This window comes from Ictalurus furcatus, chromosome 24, assembly GCF_023375685.1.
Source record: "Ictalurus furcatus strain D&B chromosome 24, Billie_1.0, whole genome shotgun sequence".
NCBI lineage: Eukaryota > Metazoa > Chordata > Actinopteri > Siluriformes > Ictaluridae > Ictalurus > Ictalurus furcatus.
Window position 1 is genome coordinate 17,713,169 of NC_071278.1, and position 18,200 is coordinate 17,731,368.

An 18,200-nucleotide genomic window follows, 5' to 3' on the forward strand; every position below is an offset into this window, starting at 1 on the left:
ATATGTACATATATTTTGCTTGCCACACTGCGGTTTGGCGGACCCCCCACCTCCCTCCACCGCAAGCCGATTATTGGAATGAACCATTCAGTTGTAAATAAGGTTGTGCACCTGTCACATGGACACTCGCTACGTCAATAAAATCACAGAGACACGAAAGATAGCGACGCTAGATTGTTTATCTACTAATACACATTCTTTATACCGTGCTAGAGAGCGATGTGTAAGGCGATGTAGCTGTAAGAAGCGATGTTTTTGTTTACGTCTCCCCCCCCTCAGTGCTGAGTGAGAATGTCCGCAACAGGACGTATTCTGCAATGGCGTTGCCTAGTGGTGTGTGTGTAAGAGCCCGGCTCGGGTGTCAAACCGTTCAACGGTATGCTGATGGTGTCGATGTCGGTAAAGGAATTTAGTCGTTTAAATAAAATAAAATAATAAAAAAAAGATGTTTCTCATGTAGTAATATGATATAGCGGAACATCTATTTTCGGTTGATGTTCTTGAAGGAGGAGCTACAGTGTGTTGTGTTGACTGATAAGAGCATCAGTTTTGAAAGGGAACGAGAGATGGAGGGGATGTAAGTCAGCCTTTTGTTTTGAACACGCTAACTGCAGCAGCAGAGGAGTAAAGCAGTAGTTACTTCTGCTTTTCGACTCGTTTCCTGTCGGTTAAAAAGGTGTGTTTTTGTTATTTTGTACGGCTTATTTGTGTGTATGCAAACGAGCCGAGTGTTTGTTGATGGAAAGGGTGGATGTTGAAGGCAGATGTCAGCGTCACACTGGAGCCTATAGGAGCTTTTCTTCTGCCTCTGTGAAAGTGTCGCAGTTTGGTGTCACATACATGTTTTTGGGGGGAGTTGAAAACGTTTGTAGTGTCATTTTGGCTGGAAGTATAAAGTAATTTCCACTCTGTGAGTTCCTGTTTACCTTCCTTCTCTTCATAATGTGCATGTCTGCATTAAGCTGGTGAGATGGTAGTTATTTTTTAAAATTGTTATCTGATATTTTATATATATATATATATATATATATATATATATATATATATCCATTTTGCTTTGCGTCAACACATAATGCATAGTCAGATTTTGTCCTGTCATTAGTTCAGTCATTTTAAAACATAATTAAGATTTCCACGACTGAATCTCCTGCTCTTGTTTATTCCTGAGGCTTTTAACCCATTATTATGAAACTTCATAAAGCTTACTGATTGGTAGCAGTGAATTTGTGCCGTGTTTGCAACACTGATATTGATAAGGACATGGTTTGTTTATAATTTCACACAGCCACACAGCAGTAAATAAAATAAATAAATATATAAATAAAAATTTTTTCCCTGTGCGCAGTCCGCCGGCCCTCGTGGCAGTGTGATGGATAGTCTGGGGCGGTGGACAGTCACACAGCTTAAAGATCTGTGTTATTTGGCAAGGAGAGTGTCTGTTACGGCTCTATCTTTGTACTCTGTTGTTATGTAGAATAATGTGTGATCACAGTGCACACTGTTGAAAATAACCGCAAAGGCCATTTTGTTGCGAGCTCTGGTTCATTAGTGTGGACTCAGTGAATTACGCTGCAGCAAGTGCTTTTGTGAAAGAAAGTAGCCCTACCCTCGGAGAAATGAAACAGCAGTTCTGTTTGCAAGGAAGCAACTTCAGAGTCTAACGTGTTTTCTCTTGTGTGTCTAGGGTACCGTGATGCTGTCCAACAGAATGTGAAACTGAGTCGCAAAACTGACATTTAGTGATGCTACTACACCTTTGAAAGCAAATATCTCCTCCGTCGTCAAGGCGAAGATGCTGAAGACGGAGGCTTCGGCAGAGAGGACCACCCTGAGGAGTGCCTCTCCACACAGGAATGCCTACAGAGCAGAGTTTCAGGCTCTCAAGAAGGCCTTCGACCAGCCGAGACAGGATGGTGACACCAAGAGCAAAGATCCCGAGCGGATCCGGCAGCCCCGGGGTCGGCAGTATGGCGCACACGTCAGCCGAATCAAGGACATGTTCATGCAGATGGGCACGGAGAACACGGGTTCTGGGAAACCTCGAGGTAGAGATGAGATGTCGCCACAAAAACTTACCAAGCCGACCAATTTCATTAACCGGGTAGATGGCTCAGTGATCAAACTTCAGCAAGGAGACAGAACCGGCAACTCGAAGTTCTCCGAGACAAGGAAGCTCTTTGAGCAGAGCTCCAGAGATACATCCCAGTCTCCTGTGTACTCATACGGCAGAGACAAGAGGGGTTCTCATGAGCATTTGGATGATTGGAGAGGGGCACGTTCTAACAGGGGCAGCACAGACTCCTTGGACAGTCTTTGCTCAAGAACAGAGGCGTCGTCGCCGACAGTCAGCCAGCTTAGCGCTGTGTTTGAGAATTTAGACCACCATGGCTCCGGATCCACTTTCCGCAGAGGTCATGGAGGCGGACGCGCTCTTTATTCACCAGATGGCTCACTAAGACAAGGGGACGCCAGTGAGGATGATGCCAGCCTTCGTCAGTCTCCATCACAAGGTGTGTGCAGGACACGTGTTGGGAGCAAGCACACTCTTCCAGTTTCATCCTCCTCCGAAGATCTTCTCAGTCCCAGTCCTTTGTCTGAGCAGGCGAAGGATGTTGAGGAGAATAAGGTCAAGGAGAGGACTGGGGCAGAACATTTGGATGTAGGAACCAATGAAGCTGTAGATGAATCTCGTGAGCACAAGCAGGATGAAGATGCTGCTGGAGTTTGCACAAACTCTGCTCAAGTCAATGACACTGCAGTGTATGACAAACCGCAAAAGGATACATCTGGCTCTGTAAACATCAAGGTTCAAAAGGATATAGAGGAGCCTGAAGATGACTCCACCCGGATAGCAGCTCATCACATGGAGGAGCAGAATGAGGAATACTGTGGCAATGAGAGGGTTATTTACAATGCTGATGGAGATGCCTGCTACCAGGGCTGGGGAGAGAGCTGCACTGACGTGGAGGATGATTTATATGGGGATGATGATGTTTGCTATGATCCTGGATCAGAGATCACTGAGATTCCTGGCCTTCCTGAGGAAGAGAAGGAAGATATTCCTCCAAAGCGGAAAATACGATTCAGCACTGCCTCAATAACGGTACGTTCATCCACGACTGTGCTGCATTGTTTCTTTGGTTTTACTTAATGCATACACTTGAAGAGCTTGGAGATATGACAATATGATATTAATATCATGATGTGTTAATTTAATAACACTTTATAACCCTTTTTTTTATGCCTTAATTATTACTCACGTTTTTCCTCCTTTTCCATTGTTAAGTAAAAAAAAGTAAACTGGAAATTCTGAAGAAAGAAATCTGGCCTAGCCCAAACTTTAACCTTTTGTGACATTGCCATTGGAGTCATGCAAATGACTAGTGTGAGGTCATGCCGATTTTATTGGTGCTTTGTCAGCAAAGCACAGAATGTTCTAAAGTATCGCATTGTAATATATTTGCTTTATATCACTGCTTTGTTCAATTCTCGAATCTGATTGGTCAGACGATGTTGATTACTGTTCTACATCTGCAGCTCTGACAGTAGTGCCGGCTGTAATTCAAATCACAGGTTTATAGTGATACACTCGTTCTACTGTAACACAGTGTTTCTACAGTAGCACCTTCATAACACACGAGCTAAGCCTAACAAATGGATAAAAAAAAAAAAACGGTGTGGCAATTTAATCAAAGATATAAACTTATAACATATATATATATATAACCACGGATATGGTGAAGCTTTCTTTATAGAAACTGTCTTTATAGAAGAGTGTCAGCTCTTTGTAAAGGTCAGGTAAGTTTTCTGCAACGGGAAAGTATTCAGGGTGGAGGACTTTTTCCAGTTTCTTGGTAAAATAACTGCTGTTTTATGTCTTATTAACTTCAAGACTGAGGCAGAAATATGTTTTAGAGGCATAAAGCACTGCTGCTGCTGTTGGAAACGAATCAACTTCTTGGCAATAACAGTAACCCTGCGTCATGTCCAGCGGCATCACACCACCCCTTTGTGTTTTATTGCGTACACATTGCCCACCCTTAGAATGTGTTACAGGTCTTAATTATGCATAAACTGTGAATGTATATGAAGTTCAGTTTTGGGCTTGGCTGAGCTCTGGGTCCCGATCAATGCAGTGTAATTTAGTTAATGAGCATGCGGTGTCTTACACTGGCATTTGGACGGCCATTCATGTCTGTTGGGAGATGTGCACAAAAACAGCTGCTGCCCTCACAGCTCATTTTGGCTCAGCCTCTCGCTGTGTTCTTCCATGGTCTCTTGTGTTCATTTCACTGTTATTTGAAATGATTCAAGCCTAATCTCTCAGGAATGAACTATGTGTGATTTCGTGTTGTTCTAATGGGAAGTACAGAGGTTTGTTTACTTCTGTCTGTGAAACTGCTGGAGGTTGAAATGTTCTAGTAACAACAACACAGGAGCTGAAATTATGCATTAAAAAAAAAAATAGTGCCTGTCTTTAATAGTCTGAAAGATAATTCTAGAAAACCTTAGTAATCAATTTATCTGGTCAATTAAAATCTTATGGACCATTTGCACTTCCCCCATAAGATCAATAAACTTTGATTTAGTCATTTAAATAGAACAGGCCTTAAAGCTGCAATTTATGGTTATTCTGTTTGCACTATTGATTAGCAATGATATTTCAAGCCTATTATACAACATCTAGAATTAGCAAGATGCTGCACAGACAATGAAATTAAAAAAAATAAAAAAAGAGAGAGAAACATTTCTCTCTCTAGGATTAGTCCCATTAGTATCCTTAAAGCATTCAAGTGGATGTTGAAGCTCAAGGAGACATCATATGTACAAGGATGGCAATACCTGTATTACAACATAACCAAACTGTGACCTTATTATTATTATTATTATTATTATTATTATTATTATTAAAGGTAAAGACACGTTAAGCGTCTTAATTTGTCAGAATCATAGATAAAATACTAGTCATCAAAATGAAGTTTACCTTTACATGTTTTATATTTTCTACCCCAGCTATAATCGAGCCAAATGTTGGGAAATTATGTCTTTATATAGACAAAAATAGTACGATGTATATTTTAGGCTCAGTAGATTGAATTGTAAACAGGTACTGCTCCATTTTAACAGATCTGTTTTCTCCTACCACCGTTCACTATATTTACAGACCTGAGGCTATTGAAATACAATTGTCCTCTTATAAACAGAGTAAATAGAGTGTCATTCCTCTGAAAATTGGCATTATGTTGCCTGGGTTAATATTTGACCAGGCTGAATTGTTCAATGGCCCTTGGCTTCAGTTCATCAGACAAAGAGTGCTCATTAATCATATAGAATATTAAACTTTGTCGGGTCTACTTGTTTTGAGCGTTTCAAACAAACGGCACTCTGTCTCCTGTTGGAATCCTTTAAGTGGTTTGGTAAAATGCAGCTACTCATTTCAGACTAATTCAGCACATGACAGGCTATTTCTCCTAACGCAAAATGGAAAAAAAAAAAAAAAATCTTTTTGCAGATTTCCTCTCTTGTACTGTTTCTTGGTGCTTTGGAAAGCAGATAGATAATAATAATAATAATAATAATAATAAGCTTTATTTTATAGAGCAACTTCTCAAAGTGCTGTACACAGAAAAAATCTACAAAAAAAATTATAAAATAACAACAATAGTAATGAAAGTAGACATCAGCATTCAAATGCAAGTTTAAAAAAGTCAGTCTTAAGTTGAGCTTTAAAAATGCCAAAGGTCTGAGCTTCCCCAAGTTCAAGAGGAAGATGATTGCAACATTAAAGCTTTTAATTGTTAATCAATTTGACAGTCTTAGGAGAAGCTGTGGTGGAGGCTGGCTCTAGTGGCTGTGACCAGAAACATTTCATTTCACTGAAGAGGACAAGAGACAAGTCCAGAGAGACTTCAACACATCAGCGAACCTGTTTCTATAATACTATTGGTGCTCATAACTCATTCCTGGTTATCTTTTTGTATGTTTTCAGGCAGTTTTTGACAGTGATGACTTATATCAGCTCAGAAGAGCTTCAAGTCCCAGAGCTGGCTGTCTCGAGGCACTCTTTTTATTTTTTTATCTGAGCTATCGTCCACATCTCTGAGGGTCCTCCTCTCCTCACTGGCCTCTAACTGGCTTCTCTATGGCTTAGTCATGTAGCTTTTTAATTTACTTTCTGAATAACACTTAAGGAAGTGTTCCTAGTATTACATGAATGCTGCGTAACTACATTGACACTAGCGAGTGACAAAGCAACACATGACTGTACATTTTCTATGTATGTAGAAACGTATGTAGTTGGTCTTGGTGTTTTCTACACCAACAGCAGCAATCAACAAAGTGATGGCGTGACAAGTGACACTCGAATTGAGATGTTCTCAGTTCTGTGCAGTTAGGCCTGAGGCAGTAAAGTGAATTCCAAATGCTTGGCTCGATTGAATTAATCCTATGGTGCATGTAGTCTGGAGGTTTTTTTTCCCAGTCTTTCCAATAGTTCCCATTTACTGTTTGATACAGCAAAAACAACGCTTGGAAGAAAGTAACAGAGATTGTTGGCACCAAGGTGAGTGTACATGGCTGGTACAGTTAGCTAATCTGCTAATCTGCTGGACAGTGAACGCCCACAAGCAATAGTATCGGTCACAATACGACCATAAGGAGCAAACTACTGTACAAGTGACACGAGTGACTTGTTGCTTGCTAGTGTTATGAATATTTAGTTTGATAAACATGTATAAAGGCTTATTCCCACAGCTGTCATAAAGACTCCTTTTGTCAATTTTGATAACCAGAATCAAACTTTTGTTGACATTTAGGCAGTGTTATCACTTGAACATTATGACAGCTGACTTCGTGGCTCAGTGCTCTTTTGGGTTGTCAAATAGTCAAATAACGGTAATAATGTGACATGTCAAAACATGTCTTTTCACATTGAAGCTGAGCCTTAAATCATTTGTCATGACATGTCTTGATGTGTCTTGTCAACAAAAGACTGTCACTTGATTCGGCTGTTATGTCACCTAGACGTCCATACTGATGAATGTAGTCTGTATTACTGTATACCGGATTCCTGTGGGAAAATTCTTTTAGAATAGCTTTTATAAGCTTATGTCAGTGATCATAAAATGCTTATTTAGGTGTCGTGTATTGTCAAAAGAACAAGAATCTTTTGTGATGTTTCCCTGTGACGGAGAAGTATTCCTGAAAATCGTTAAGGTATGCTTCGGTATGCTTTAAAATCTTAAAAGCAGAAATTGTACATAATGGCCAGAGAATGTATACAGTACTGTACATGATGCCATGATCTGGCACTGTTTAAGTCTTCACCATGTAGTGGTGTGTTTTATACACCAGCTTTTCAGGAATGTTTGAGCTACAAAGTCAGTTGTCATAGATCCTAACGTACGTCTTCTGTCAAGAAAAATGTGTCACTGAACACAGATGTTATGTCATCTAGACATCCAAAGTGATGATAGTGCTCTTTATGATGCCTGATGACTATTGGAATATGCTTTTTTTTTTTAAAAAAATAAAAAAATAAAAATGTAATAAACGTTTATGTAGGTTTAGGTCAAAGTGCTTATATAAGTATCATTTAGTTCTATGACTTTATGTAGATTATTACATTTTCATTCCAAAGCTTTTCTGAGCCTTGTGTCTGATTGAAAGGTTTTGATCTGCCAAGTCATAAGCCATTAATGATATTGATTGTCCCGATCAATAAAAAAAGTAAACATACTTAATGTTAAGGCTTTCTGGTAGGTTTTAGCCTGATTTGATCGTGAAGTTTCAGGTTGAGGGCACACGGTGGCTTAGTGGTTAGCACGTTCGCCTCACAACCCCAGGGTCTGGGGTTTGATTCCCTGTGTGTGCGGAGTTTGCATGTTCTCCCCGTGCTGCGGGGGTTCCCCCCTGTCCAAAGACGTGCATGATAGACTGATTAGCATGTCCAAAAGTGTTCGTAGTGTATCTGTGTGAATGTGTATGTGAGTGTGCCCTGCGATGGATTGGCACCCTCGCCTTGTGCCTGATGCTCCCTGGGATAGGCTCCAGGTTTCCCCGTGACCCTGAAGAGGATAAGTGGTATAGAAGATGGATGTTTGGGGTTTATTTATTTATTTATTTGCACAACCCTACTTCTGTTTTTATGGATCCATGGTTAGTCACAGTGTATGATCAGATAGTTACCTAACCCTTTGAATTTCTTTTTCAAACATCTTGTAGCAACATGATTTTACGGAAAATTAATTCTTAAAAATATCTTTCTAAAGTTCTTTCCGGATTGGGTTAGTTTTAAAGGGGTATGGGTATGTGGGGTAATAACCAGAGGTTTTACATTCACAGCATTACAGATACCCTTATCCAGAGCGACTTGCATTTATCTCATATATACAGCAGAGCTGTTGAGGGTTAACGGCCTTGCTCAAGAGGCCAGTAGTGGCAGCTTTACAGTGCTGAGATTTGAACTCATGGCCTTCTGATCAGTAGTCCAACGTCTAAACCAATGAGCTGCCACTGCCCAGAGTGTCTCTGGGATTTTATTCGTATGTAAATAAGTCATGTGAACAATATTTTTAAGATTAAGCAGTATTTTACCTTCTATAAAATGATGAGTAGAAATAACACCAGGTAATATATATTCCATCCAAATACATGTTGGTATCGAAGATCGAAACCAGGTATTGGCCAAGTTTAAAATGCAGAAAAATAAAATACATAGTATATAGAGATGCAATGCTTCCAGGGGTTCCAGCCAAGCGCACTACGACGAGAACTTATAACTCAGGTCAAATATTGTATTAATATGAGGTGTATGAAGTACACGTGGTAGTTTTATCGTGTACATCATGAAGACACCACCATCTATGTGATGCATCTCATGCAAATCAATTATAATCACTACAAACATCCTCCAGCAACATTACTTGACATCCTCATGTCCATAAATCATGTCCTGCGGAAAGAACAACAATTATGGCATACCAGGACACGCAAAGAGACTTTTGCACGAGGATTTTGTAATAACATTTTTCTTTCATTTTCAACACCAGGCTGTGTTTAAATGGTCGAGTAATACAGTGAAACTGTCATAACCTAGTCTAAAAATACCACGATTATCATACCATGAAAATTTCAGACCGTTAAACCTACTGCAGAGGAATGGATGGAGATGAGGGAGAGGACAAGGAAAGGGCAGTGCAGTGTTTAGCTCTCTTTATCCAGGTTTTAACACCCTGTCCGGCTCGTCAGCAGCCACATTACTGAGCACATGACTTGTGACACCAGATGAACCTCAAAAAATTAGTCTCTGCTATTCAAACACCTGGCTGCAAATGATCTAATTGTCTATTTCTCGAAAACTGAGGTATGGCTAGAATCATAGCTCTCCATCCTATGTTATGATTTTTAACGTGTATATACAGTATACAAACAACAGCTGCGAACATATATCATTGCAGGTGGAATTTAGGAAGGGGAATTAAATAAATACTTGATGCTCATGTTGTGGTGCCAGATATTTGTTTCAGTTAGGGTGTCGTAGATAACCAGGCATACCAATCCAACCAGATAGCTTTACCAGTGGTATACCAAATGAATGAACTGTGTTGTGCGTTAGTGTACAGTATGTATGCTTTTGAGTGTCCTTGTGAGTTCTCTTCTGTATTCTGGGTTCCCTAAACAGCATTTAAAGTGTCTAACGAAACGTTGCATCAGAAAATGCTGGCTCTGGTTGCAACATCTTGATTCCTTAATCGAATTAAGTGGATCTGAAAAAATAGAGCAATTGAATGAGTGCTAAAATGGCTCAGTAATTACACACTTGGCTCTCTGCTCCATCATTATATTACAGAGACCTGTAGTCCATTTGCTTTTACCTTTGCTTGGCCCCTGAACAGAAATATACAGCATATCAAATATAAAACGGCTAATAGGCAGAGATTCAAGTTTGCCCCAGTGTTTTTATTTTTATTTTTTATATCTTTATCAGCTCATGTCACCACATGATGCGGACAGTATTTCTTAGAGATTATCTACAGTCTTTGTGCCATTTATTGCATGCATCATTGTTTTTATCAGCACAGGTGAAGGATGTGAAGTCAGGTCTTGTATCTGAAATGAAATGAAAATATGCCTGTAAGAAATGCGCTTAAGTTTCCGAAGCACTCAATGTCTTAATTTTATTTGCAGAAGAAATGTATCTTGGACTCACTTTATAGTATGCCTCGCATGGGGCATGCGAACAACCTGCTTTGAATACTCCATTTTTAGAAGGCTCGTGAAATGTACTAGGTCTTCGTGAGTCACGGTTTTGTGCATTTGCAACAGATTTTGTCACTCCGGCTCAGAGGATGAGATGCATGAATGCAGAGAGGCCTTTCAGAATATTTTCCATAGAAGATGTATGAGGGTGCTTCCCTCAGCTTTTGGATTATGAGCTGATCTCTGGTCCTATAATTTGATGGAAATGTTAATCATAGCATGGCATAATAGTGATCACGGAAAGGTTCAAGTCTTTCCACCCAAATGCAACGGGGGGGGGGGGGGGGGGGGGGTGTCCAGATGTTACATTATTACAGCAAAAATAAAAGGTTTGCTGTAGCTGCCAGCCGCAATCATTAGCATTTACATTACTTCCAGATTAACAAGGTCAGGATTGTAAAATAAACCTAGCGAGCTATCAGTTGTAACTAAGCTCATTATGAAATTGAAGTAAATTGTATGAACTATGCGTGCATGTGAAAACATGGACATATTTATTGAATCCTTGTATAGCAAAGTAGCCCTGATAAACAACACATTGTTTCGTTTTCTTGACTTAAGCCCCTGTTCCTGTTTTTTGAGCGAAGTTGCACGGATGGTTAGCAATGACAAGATGACTAAGATGCAGATTGGTGGAATGTATCGCCAAATCCTGATTATATCTTCAGTCGTCTCAAGCCGGACGTATGGACAACCCACCTACACGCATGCTTGGAAACACAGAGGAAACCCACACGGACATGTGGAGAACATGCAGTGCCCCACATAGACACTGCTCAGAGTTCAGGATAGAACCAGGGACCCAGGAGCTGTGAGATGGCAACACTACCCTCTGTGCCACCATACCACTCAATCACATCGAAGTTATATCAGATTTAAGAACCGGTATAATGACAATAGCAATGTAAATGAAACTATTTTGTGCCACATTGCTGTTACTTTATAAATACCAGATTAACCCCTACACATAACGTGCATCTAACAGTAAACGTCTAACCGTTACAGGCATTATAGTTTCATTTAAAAATACCTTCACCCGAAGAATTCATGAAGACATCCTGCAAAAATATGCTTTTTGTTTAAATCTTTATTGATTGCCCTAACAGCTGCCCTTGGCACTTCTTTCATGAGTTTCGAATAATTGGGTTTTCTATTACAAGTGTGTACAGAGAAAATGACCAATATTCTACAGATGTGGTACATAGGGATTGGGTTGAAATATACTGAAGTACTCTTTTTTTTTTTTTTTTAATAATAATGTGCAGGATTTGAAAGGAAGCAAAAGTGAAAGCCTTGAACTGAACTGAACTGAACAAATGAGTTCTCAGGAATTGCAGTTTGGTTTTATTTTCCCCCTAAGTACAGTACAAGTCCAGGCTTGTAAGAAAGGGTTTTTAATATTTCCAGAAAGGAAGAAAGAGAGATATAAATGACTTTACTAAACTGAGGAGGAATTTTCCATTAATATTTCCATTACATTCCCCTTACGTTAAATTTCACGCTGTAGTCCTGTGGCAAAGGTTTGCCTTTCTTACTGTACATTATACCTGAAACCACGTGGAGCTGAATTTATGAAACAGAAGATACCTTTGTGGTGGTTCTGGGTAGGAAAGAGCCTGGCTGGCTGTGCCAGGAACAAGTGCTCCCACTTCTACCTCGAGTACAGGCTTTTTCAGAGAGACAGGCATTGTTTCCCTCTGCTGTGAGTATAAATAAAAAAAACACCACTCTGTTCAGCCCTGACACACTGTCCTGCATTGTTATTCCACCCTATGGCCATATGAACAGGCTGTACACGCCGTTGTACTGAGCTCAGTTTACACGGTGCGACACAAAAATAATTCACAGTCAGCATTCAAAGCTGCCTGTGTTCCTAATTAAATAAAACACAGGCTTCATATTCTTTAGAGAAATACTCGAGAGCCGTTTTAAAATAGCTTTATAAGCACCGTGTCTAGAGGGACGATTGTTGCAGATCATCTTGACAGAAGGGAAAACTTTTCTATACCGCACTTAAGCAAATCTAATACTTTCGTTGCGCTTTTGTTATGGGAAATCCCACCTTCATAATGCTAGTCCGTTTTAGAAATTAATATACAGTATATCCAGAGACTGCAGAATTTATTGGTTGCTATATGAGATGCCTTGGAGTAAGACATGAAGGAAACAGTTGTTTGTCATTTTCAGTGTTTCTTGTTTAGGCCTACGCTCGGAGAGCGTCTCTCGCTGTGTTAGTGAAATGTTTTTTGTTGCAAAGGCACTCAGTGGAACTGCCTTAAGCGCAAGATTAAAGAGTGGCAGGAAGTGTTTTCCTGGGGAAATAAGTTGCAGTGAGTATCAGCAGTTTGCTTCAAGCGAAAAGGGTAAATAAATTTGAGTTTCCCCACTTCAGGCTAAACTGAAAGACTGGGTCTGTTTGCAGAATATGGGCGTGCCTGATGTTAATATATTCCTATATTAATATTTATGCCTGCCATGGGAAGTAGCTTATCGAAGGTTTCCAGAGTGTCACAGCTCCAGAGGTGCTCAAGGCCTGCATTAGTAGGATTTAATGAGTGTGTTTTCTTTGCAGTCAATCAAGCAAGCAATTAAAGCTAAATTTATATCTGTTGGATATAAGATTTAGGAACTCTGCCCTCTTTAATAGGAAAAATGCTATTGCTGTATCACTTAATCTGACTGAAATATCTGTAGAGGCAGAACACCGATGTGTCAGATTTATTTTGGGAAATCCAAGAATCATTGGGGGACACTAGATATGTAGGCAACATAACCAAATTATAATAACTGGAAACAATCCACAGGGAAACAACTCTCAGAACTGCATGACACACTTGGCAAGGCTTCGCAAAAAATATTGAAGACAACAGGGTGTAAATAGCCAAACTAATTAAAGGCGGAACACAGAACAGGTGCACACATTAGGGAAACAAATCAAGAGAGGGTCAGGAGCGAGACTGGAACCAAAACAAAGGCACATCCCAAACCATTTCCCACACAAAATAGGATGCCTATACAGCAGTATGGGAATAAATGGTTTGGGATGCGGCCCAAGCATTTGTACCTTGGAAGATGTATCATCTGCTACCATTATCATAATTTCTCCAGTAATACAGAAGTGTTATAAGAATGAAAACAACTTTATTGTGTGCAACAATGTGTCACAGTTATCAGGTACTCGGTGACAAAGCAATCCCACTGTCTTTTAACAAGAGTTTGTCTTTTTTCCAGCTTGCTAATAGACCCTGGTTAGCTGTGTTTGTGTTTGATTGAGACCTGACAGTGCTGTGATTGTGAATCATTGACATGATTGTCAGTGCTGCGATCTAATTGTGTTCAGTTTACAAACGCAGAATGCAGCACACGGCCAACAAGGCCTTGTTGAAAGGCAAGGCTTCTTTCTGTTATCATGTCCGTGACTCTATGAGATTTGGGGGTGGGTCTTTGGCCGTACCTTTTTTTTTTTTTTGAGCTTATTTTGAAGTTGGACATATCTAAGCTGGCCTATGTGTTTTGAAAACTCTTGTCAATTTGACCTCTTTACCTCTGACTGTTTGGTACTGTGAATTATAGTCTTATTAGGATGACTCAGCAGCTCAGAACACCAGTAGTATTTTTTCTCTCCCCTAAATCAATAATGATTAAAAAAAAAAAAAAAATTGTTTAACCAAAGATCCTGTGCATCGAAGCTGTAAATCTGGTTAAGTTGAGTTTGAATATCGCCACCATAGCCAGCATCAGTAAACTAGCTTATAGTTTTCAATCGGTGTGCTTCAACAACATCCTGTGTAGAGGAAGTATACAAACTAATACAAACCTGAAAACCAACATTAAAACACTGAGAGGTACGACAGATGTAAGACACAATGAGGCAAAAAAGGATAAGATACTAATATGGTATTATTGATACACATACAATTAGAGATAGTAGAGGAAAAGTATTAGCAATAATAATAGTAATTACAATAACAATCTCTTATTACACCATTATTTGATTTGTCTCTGTGTGACTTGTGGTTAAAAAAACAAACAAAAAAAGCCAGTACTTGTCAGTGCAGTAATCCTCTAAAGATTGATGGACCTTTTAAGATGATGTCTATGTGTCTGGCGTGAGTCAGCATTGTATGGCTACAAAGAAGTGCTTAAGAATTTTAACGTGCCGAGTGGTTTGTGCAGATGCAATGCAAATGTCTTGCTAAATCAGGGTAGTTGGGTGTCTGCCATGGCAGTTTGGATGAATGTGAGGTGACACCAAAGGAGCCCAGTTTAATGTGATCAGTGGTGGTTGGCCAAACTGAGGTGTCCTTCAGTATTGGGCATCAATACAAATGCACTTTCTGCCCTTCATCCCTCCCATGCCTCTTTCCTCTCTTCTTCTTCTCACATCATTCCTGCCTTGCTGTGTCTCGTTTCCCTCTTCTACCTCCCAGTTAATCTTTGGCCTGGGCCCCAGAAATGTGGTCAAAGGCGCCCTGTCTCAGTGCTGCGTTATATGAATACTAATGGAGGAGAGCAGAACGGCACTGAGTGCTGGGACAGGCGAGAGAAGGAGTGAAAGGAGAGAGGCATAATAAAGAGAGTGGGAGTGAAGAGATGGATGTTGGAGCTGCTACTGTATGACTTGCTCATGTGGTTCAGGGAGGATCTTTCTTGGAATAGAGGAAGAGAAAAAGAGACGGCCAAAGGCAACCGACAGTATGGGATGCTCACATAACAGTTTCACACTGCATGAAATCAAATATGCAAATCAGCCATACTGTACCCTCCAGAGCAGCATTTAAGTAACTAAGATCGCTCTCTTATTCATATTTGTCAAGTGTCACTTCAGAGCTGTATTGATCAGAAAGCAGCCAATGGGAAATGATCTGAAGAGAGAGTAGCAGAAATATGTACCTTGTAACAAAGAAGATGAATATATAAATCCTAGATTGAAATATTATACAGTTTGCCTGAAGCTGGGTTAGACTGTGTTCAGGTCAACAGCATCCAAGTTTGAAACTCCTCACAAAGAGCAGTTAGGCGGTTTGGCTTACTGAAGATAGGTAACAGTGGCTTAAGGTCTTTCACAATAATGCATTTTTCTTTTATTTTCAGAAATTAAAAAAAAAAGTCAAGTAGGCAATTCTATGATATAACTTTGCATGTCTATGTATACATGGTATAGTTATGGATTTGGGCAAAATGTATCTGAAACTCCCAGTTTTGAAACTCAAAATCCAAACAATTACATGCCCCTAAAACATATACAAAGGCACCACATAGACTATACATTCTTAGAATTAAAGACTAAAACTATCATCCTAAAGGGTTTTCCAGGTTGTTCCTTTGGGTGATCTCTTGATGGTTCTATGTAGAATCTTACAGCAGATTTTTTTTTTTTTTTTTTTATCAGAGTGGGTGCCGTGTAGAACCTCTTTAAGAAGCCATGAACTATCCATATAATCCTTTATCCAAATAATTTTTCTAAGACCTGTATTCAGAGTTGGAGAATTAAGTTGTCATTACTTACACTGGTAAGGTTCTCTGTGTTTAGAGTCAGGTTACTCAGTGGCTAAACTTGAATTTTGGTGCATGCATATTTGTACAATGACCTGTGTACAGTTTACGCCTCAAAGGTTGCCAGATTTGTCTTGAGTAGGGTTGTTGGAGAAAGGGTATTTACAATCGCTGCCTTTAAAACCAAGCTCTTTAAGCCCAAAAAAAGTTCCCTTTTTTCTTTGTTGTCAAATACAATATGAGATAATATAAAGTAAGAGAAACGTGAATGTGAGGGCAAACATCAAGAACATCTAATAGGGAGAATATTAATAACGTAACCGGAGTTTAATATATTGCAGATATATTCAGATCACTTGAATTTTATTCATTTACAGTGTGGTCATTAAATGAGCAATGTCTCCAATTAAGCTGCCATCTCCTTCGAGCTCTTTGTGACCTCTACAGAAAGAATAAGATGAATTAAATTATTATATTTACATATATACAAATTTATTTATTTAATATTGCCCTTGAATGGCATTCCGTATTTTTTCAAGTGTATTTATAGCCCAAGACATGAATTTCAGGGTGAAATTTCAGCTACAGCAAATTATTAGACAGTTGTGCATAGGGCTGGGCGATATCGATATAGTATTGATATCGTGATAAATGATTTCATGATACACTTTTATGAGATACCGTTGGTATGTTGATGTATTTTAATAACCCAAAAATAACCCTTCTGGTTTAAATTCGAACAGATACCACCGGCATTGTGTTACAGCCCTAGTGTGTTTGATGAAAACAAATGTACATCTTTGCTACTTTGAAATCTTTGAACCGGTGTGAACTAGGAACATTATGGTCATTGAACATTCAGGCGTCCCACAGAGGAGCTCACACCTCATATCAGTGCCCATTATGTCTCTGGCAGACCAGCGAGCCTCTTTACAGATGCTACGTCTGGCAGCCAGACAACAGACAATGAGGCAGAATGCCATTTTTAGTTGGACGTGGGCGTTGTGGGTGTAGCCAAGCCCAGCAGAGAGCAGGGAAATTTACTTAATAGTGTGTGGAATGTTCTGGTACTCCTCCACTGACAGGAGAGCCTGTCGACTCAGCGAATGCAAGAATCGCATTCGACCACACTATTGGAGCAGCGTTTCCTCTTGGGTGCACTGCTTCATGATTCCTCATCTCTGTATCTCACACACCTACACACATGCTCTTTCTCACTCTATCTGTCTTGTTCTTTTTCACACTTTTTGCCTTCCCTCTTTTTCTCACTCTGACTGTATTTAAAAGCTCCTTGGCATGCTATAGGACATGTGAACCCTGCATCATCCTCCATCTGTCATGATTTTGGAAGCATTTATTGACAGAAAGGTGAAACCAGAGTTGTATTGTCATGTAGGGGAAACAGTTTTTCGCTTCAAGATTAGGCACATTTATAGCTGTTCACTGTCTTCATCCATGCGTCTTATATTTGATCCCTACAAATATTGGTACAGCCTGTCTCGGCTCCTTCCAAACTTGGAGAAAGACTGAAGCGACTGAACGGGCTTCTACACCCCCGTAACGGCTCATCTATTGTTCTGCTATGTGGCTCCTCAATAATGCATGCTGCTTGATCTGGCTACATTATTGATGATGGGAAGTTCACAGTGACGACGCCTCTCCTCAGATCACCTATTTACCAAGCCGCTCCTTCCATCCTTGCTCCAATTTCCTCCATTCTGAGTGCTTTCACATCATCCATTTTTAGAACACGTCCTGCATAGGATGATTTACTTCTCTAATGAACATGCGTCCCAGACTGATTTGTTTTCTTCACGGACAAGGTAGCGGGGACACTATTGTTTGTCAGAGCTTAAATGAAGTCTGGTGATTCTGGTGATAGTGACAGCTTGACATGGTCGGAAGTTGCCTTGAAGTGAATGTGCAATGCTAATGAGCTGATAGAGATGATAACCAAGAGCTCACCCACCATCAGCAAGTGTCGGGGAATGTGTCACTTTGTGTTAAGGCTGACAACCTAGGGACCTCACCATGCAATAATAAATTGATTTGTTATGCGTCTTGTTATGGATCTCGGATTTTGATTACTTTATTTATATATTGTTCCAGCGTGATCATTAGATGTTTTTAAATATAATATAGTTGTCGTTGATCATGAGGTTTAATCACATCTAGGTGATTTGACATGGTATTTGTAAAATGTGCGCAAATGTGGCAGGGTGCCAGCGTGGGTGCTCGGGTTGTGTTTTATTTAGGGTCGACCAAGAAGTATTGTCAAAGTCTGGGTCAATACACAGGTAGGCACCAGAAATGGAACTATCCAGGATCATAATCAGAAGAACAGGTGAGAATCAAAATCACGAAACATGGCATTAGAGAAACACTGCTCAGACGTAAAGACATTGCATAAGACTGAGTGACAAGACATAGAAACACCAAAGGAT

The 18,200-nt window shown here is 39.9% G+C and overlaps 1 protein-coding gene across 1 annotated transcript in view; it reads left to right on the top strand.

Annotated features, from left to right (window-relative positions):
• Positions 1 to 689: 689 nt before the first annotated feature.
• Positions 690 to 18,200, top strand: part of ppp1r9a (protein phosphatase 1, regulatory subunit 9A) — a 50,635-nt gene continuing 33,124 nt past the window's right edge. The window contains 2 exon segments of the mRNA XM_053613444.1: positions 690 to 965; positions 1,685 to 3,103. Coding sequence (XP_053469419.1) covers positions 1,793 to 3,103 — 1,311 coding nt within the window. The 5' untranslated portion in view covers positions 690 to 965; positions 1,685 to 1,792.